The sequence below is a fragment of the Amphimedon queenslandica genome, unplaced genomic scaffold (genome assembly GCF_000090795.2).
Source record: "Amphimedon queenslandica unplaced genomic scaffold, v1.1 AMPQUscaffold_13512, whole genome shotgun sequence".
NCBI classification, from domain to species: domain Eukaryota; kingdom Metazoa; phylum Porifera; class Demospongiae; order Haplosclerida; family Niphatidae; genus Amphimedon; species Amphimedon queenslandica.
In genome coordinates, this window is record NW_003546252.1 from 522,765 (window position 1) to 528,703 (window position 5,939).

At 33.4% G+C, this 5,939-nt stretch overlaps 1 protein-coding gene across 1 annotated transcript in view; it reads left to right on the plus strand.

Moving 5' to 3' along the window:
* LOC109588045 (uncharacterized) overlaps positions 1–4,333 on the plus strand; it is an 8,915-nt gene extending 4,582 nt beyond the window's left edge. The window contains exons 6-8 of the mRNA XM_020004241.1: positions 4–346; positions 740–1,357; positions 1,409–4,333. Coding sequence (XP_019859800.1) covers positions 4–346; positions 740–1,357; positions 1,409–4,333 — 3,886 coding nt within the window. The remainder of the gene's footprint in view (positions 1–3; positions 347–739; positions 1,358–1,408) is intronic.
* The last annotated feature ends 1,606 nt before the right edge of the window (positions 4,334–5,939 follow it).

Consider the following 5,939-nt stretch of genomic DNA (forward strand, 5'->3'; position numbering starts at 1 on the left):
TAGTGTTGCTGATAGTGTGATTGAGCTATTGGATCATTTCTTTAAGAACTCATTTGACAGCATACCACAAAATAATCAGCATATATCTCATCAAAATGTGAAGAATCTTCAAAAACCATTGTTGCTATATTATGATGATCCTGATGAGTTAACTTATATGTTAGCTGGTAATCAATTTAACAGAGGACGGGAGATTGAGTTTGGAGCTCACCAAGCAGTCATTATTCCATCAAAAGATACATTGGTTCCAGAATCACTAAAGAAAGCACTTGTCTTTACAGTCCTTGAAGCAAAAGGCCTTGAATTCAATGATGTTTTGCTTTACAATTTCTTCTCAGAGTCAAAAGTATGTTTATACTTGGCATTTAATTATACATTTTTGTTTTAGCTAACTATTTTTGCTTGACAGGCATTGGATAATGATAATAGTAATTGTCTCCTATCCAATAGAAATAGCTTGGAAGGAATTTTGATATCTTTTCTAATACATAATACATATACTAACTTATGTTGCATGAAAAGTTTGAGCTGATTGTGATCAAAATTTGATTATTTATTACACAGTATGCTGTGTATTAACTTTGAACTGATTTTGTTCAAATTTGTTTTATGATTTTTTGAAATGGCTCGAAATTTTAACCAGTAGATAATTTTTTATGATTTTATTTGTTATAGTGAGATGATTGTTTGTTATTTTGCAATTTTTATAGTTTGTAAAAGTTGCTTATTTTTTGCATAGGTTAACGAGAAAAGTTGGGAACTTGTAAGTGCTTACACTTGCATTCATGTTGAAAGATCTAGTGAAAAAATATCCAAAAAGCATGACAGTACTCTTAAAAAATATGATGAATCAGAACACAAGAGTCTTAATGCTGAATTGAAATGTCTGTACACTGCCCTCACACGTGCAAAAAGAAATTTATGGATTTGTGACTTCTCTAGCCATGGAAAAACCCAGCACCCAATGTATGAATATTTTCTGAAAAAAGGTCTAATGAGAACATTCACATTAGAAGATTCTGGAGCTAGTTTTACAGCAGAAGGAAGCACACCAGAGGAATGGAAGAAAGCTGGAGATTATTTGATGTCGAAACAATTGTGGAAGCAGGCAATGGTTTCTTATAAACGAGCTCAAGCAAGAGATCGCATATACCAAGTACTTGCTTTTATGGAAGTTGAGAAACAGGATTTTTTCAAGGCAGCAATGTACTTCTTAATGGCTGATAAAGTTGAGCATGAAAGAAAAGTGGTTTTAAAGGCTGCAAAATGTTTAAGGGTGACAAAATTCAAGTGCTCAAAGGATGAAAAGAGACAGTATTACAGCAATATTGCAAAACTATTTGAAAGGCTTGGCAAAGTAAGTTCTATTATAGCATGTAAGCCACATGTTTATTTGTTTTTTATGTAGGTAAATCAAGCTGGAGAATTTTATATTTTAGCTGAAGACTTTGACAGTTTTATATTAATGAGTGAACTAAAAAAGAAGTATAACAGAGTTGTAAAGCAACTTCTGGGTCATAACCAGAAAATTTTAGCTCTGAGAAAAGCAGCAGAGTACAAAGACAAAGTTACTATTAAAGGCTTTCAGATTAATAAGTTGGCTTATGATTGTGTCAGATTTTACATGTCAAAAGGAGACAGTGAGGCTGTAAGAGAAGCTATCAAGCACCTTGAAAGCAGAATTTTAAAAGCCAAATATCTAGAAATAAATTGTTTTTATGATGATGTAATCGATCTACTAATTGAGACAGGTGATTATGAAGAAGCCTTTAAACTTGCTTGGAGACATGGGCTCTACATCAAGGCAGCAGATATAACAAGGCGTGAGAGTGGATCTCAAGAAAAAGAGGCTCAGTTTTTGCTTTGTGAAATATATTCCAATTTGCATAGTGCATCTAACCTTGTTGCTGCACAAAGTATTCTTGAATCCTTGAAAAATCTGACAGATAGATGTTCTAGACAATTGATTGCTCAGGCATTACTAGTAGAGGCCAAAATTACCTGCAATACTGAGACATGCAAAAAGGCACTGGAAATTTTTGAAGAGCTTCATAATGAAGGAGGTGTCTTTGAGTCAGTTAATGTACTTCTTACAGTATGTGATAAGCCTAATATTCCTCCAGAAGATATACTGGATTATTGCTTGAGAGCAATACGGCTATCAAAAGTATTTGGAAAAACTTCGAAAGAACTCTCTCGGGCTGAATCTGGATGGATATCATCATATTTAATGATAAACCAAATTCAAAAGCTTCCAAATGGTCAGATATTTGTGCCACCCTCTCAAGGGTTTTGGCTTCCTATTCAACATTCCGCAAGTGATCTTACACTCTTGGAAAAAGAAGTGCATGCAAGAATTCAAGAGCACTTGCAAAGTTGCTGTGTAATTTGGTTAAGAAATAGCCATGCCATAAAACATACATTATCAAAATATACTCTTCATAAACAAGTTCAACAGAAAGGTTTAATACCAACTAGTGCAGTTTCAATTTTTATGCGATATCTTAATAGGCTTAGCATGATTGTGGAATTAGATGTGGCTATAAACTGTTATCCAGAGTCTCAGAATATTTTATCTATAATGTTTTCACCTTTAAGTGTTCTTCACAATCATGCCTGGAGACGATTCCAATTTCAACGTTTACAAACCTGTGTATCTATCACAGACTGCTTCAAAGCTGATTTTGATAAAATTTTGAAGGAGCAAGAAAGCTGTGGTTTTTCTTCGTTTGACCAATGCATGCAATTGTGGAGATTAAGCTTGATTGTGAACAGCAACACAAAATTTTTACATGAGAATCTAAAAAAATTCGTTTCTCCATCGCAACATGCCTTTCTTTTATGGGTTAATGCCACTTATTTGCTGTCAGCTAAACATAAAGTTTTGAAATTTATAGGCATGGTTAACACAATGCTAAGTGAAATTGCTTTTTCACATGATATTTTTCGCTCAATATCAGATGAAAATTTACTCTATATTGTGATTATACAAAGCCTTTCTTCTTTTTATCTTATTTCTTTGGCATGGAGAAAAAACATTTTTGTTCCACGTATTTTTGAATCTATGATGAAAAACTTCAATTTCCTTGTACAACAAAGCAAGTATCAATATTCTTTAATGAAAGCCTGTGTTGATGAAAGCTTGGAGAATTTTAGATACTCTTCTGATGTTGGCCGTTTTGCAATTTCACAGCTGCAAAAACTCCTTAATCTCCTACTTCAAATTATCTTGCCCCGTGTCATCAGCAACCATGATCATACAATAACAAGATATTATGTTATCTTGATTCTGACAATCTCTGTTAATTTAATCATTGCTCGACCTACACTGGAAAATGAATCTGTTCATAAAAATTTGATCCTTCTAGTAACAAATTTGGATTTAACTTTAAACAGAACAACAAAGCCACCTTTTGCTGAGAAAGTTTTCTCTAATCTGATTGAAGCTACTAATCTTCCACAGATTTTTGAAATAATTACTTATCTCCTTCGAGATGTAAAAAATGTAGAAATTCAACTAATTTTTCCTAGCATCCAGGGTAATTTTTTGAATTTTGATACTGTGCGACATCCAAGTTTTTATCCAAGCATTCGATTGAGACAAAATTTAATATCTAATCATCAATTGATTAAACAAGATCAAGTATTACAAGAGCCAGAACAAGAAGCTGAACAAGAAGCTGAACAAGATATGGAGTTCATTGTGCTACAAGAGTCTGTCACAATTCAAGTCCAGGAGCAGGAAGGCACCTTTACCAGCAAACTTAAAGAAAATATGATTGAGAATGGCATATGCAAAATATGTAACATTAATATTCAAAATACATCAAGGTCAGGAATGGTTGGTAGCAAGGAACTAGATAGACAAGATAGTACAGAAAATGAATATGAAGCACATATTGAGAGTGATGACCACAAAAGAAAGAAAGAAGAACACAACAGATTCAGCACAGCAATGGAAAAATTTGAATATCAAAAAAGTATTATTTTAAAAGAGGTCCAGAAATTGCAGAAATCACCAAAATTGTCACCTGAAGATGATATTAAATTGACACAAATTAATCACCAAATATCTGGTGTGCATGCTGAAATTGAATCCATAGCTCATATGACTACGACTACTTGGACCATGTTGATTGAGATTATTAGCAGTAAGATTGAAGAACTACAGGATATACATGACGAGCTTAATAAAATTCTGGGTATTGATCAAAAAGATGAGGCAGATAATGATGAAATAGCAGATTATGCTATCTCTTCACCTATTGATGATCCAGACATTATGCAGGAGCTTTTTCGTGGTAAACAAAAAGAAAAAAAGAAAAGGAAATAACTGAACTAGTTTAGCTGTATTTTTATAATTGTATTTTTATTATTATTTTTGCTTTTAAGTTAGAGATTACTTAGATCTAGCTCTATATGCACCACAAAAGAATAAGCATGTCACTTCAGTGTTTATATATTGTTGCAATAGTCTATTAAACAATAAAACGGTTCTGGGTAGTATCAAATTCATTATTCAAGTCTTATTTAAAGGCTAGATCTAGGCAAATGTTAAACATTGGATTTTATGAGTAAATTAAGTCTCACACTGAATCTGTAAACAAACAGTAGATCTATCAATTATCTCTGCTTTAGCTTATATCTATAAATCCATATGCATGATCTTTGATGCTTTGCACCCTAGGCTATAGTATAGGGTGTAACTGTAAAGCAACAAAGATCTAGATCTAGACTAACATCCAATATGATAAGAGGTTGGCAATGATCAATTTCTTCAGCTGCAACATTCTCTCCTTTACTCCAAACTAAGAGCATTTGAGACTTGGAGTAGATATAATGTCTCCCAACTTAGGTTCACCAGTTTCATACTTCTTTGCGTAAGACACCTCTCAACATTTTTACAATGATTTACCTCAATAACGCCAATAGTATCATCTATTAGGCTTAATGGTGAGCTCACTGGTGAGCATGTTGAACATGTGAGCATGTTAGATCTACACGTGGGTGGGGCTTGATGATTTTTTATCATAAATATGATCATCAATCATCCAAGAAGTGGTACTGGTAGAGTTAGACAAAACTTGAAGACAGCAGGAAAACCAAGTGAGTATTAAATTAAGATGAACATGCAAATTGGTTACTCAAATATTTTGTGGAGCCCTACAGTACCAGTACATGGGCTGAATGATTTGCTGAAGTTTCCTATGCAAATAATGGGAGGTTCTGAAAACTCATTTCATTCATTCACACTATTAGTCTATTTACACCTCGATTTACACCTTTACTTTATGAGCTCCACCCAATTGATAATTAAGTTGAAATTACTCAAAACATCTTGTAGTACCTAAAAGAGAATTCTCCATTGTTATAATTTTTTATAGATTAGGGATGGAAGGCAAGCCCTGAAGTAAAATTTTACTCTTGCTTTTAGTATTGAGTGAAGATACCTGTCCAACAATAAAAATCCAGCTCTTTTGAGTGGATATAACATTATTATTTGATTAAATATAACATTCACGATTTTGAGTGTGTTTATGACCTCAATTTTAGTCATGAATAATCATCATAGCTAGCAAGAGACAGTCTTTTCTGCTTTCCTTTGTCAACAAGCCTTCCAGGAGGACCAGGACTAGCACTTCACAGGTTGAATAGAACTTTACAGATAAGATAGGGGGCCTTTTAGGCATATTTTAGTGGTATATCATATTTTATGCGTGCGTTAAGTATACACCCAAATTATGTGCAAAAAGGTGGGTGTAATCAAAATCACTGCATGCTTCATGCGCCATTTTTTTGCCCAACTGCTCTTCCAATCCTGCTGCCGCCCTATGTATAGATGTACATATATTTTGTGTTTGTATTGTATGCATGTACATGTGGTATTTATTGGATGCTTTATAAATGTACAGTATGTAGTCATAAATATGTACATATAC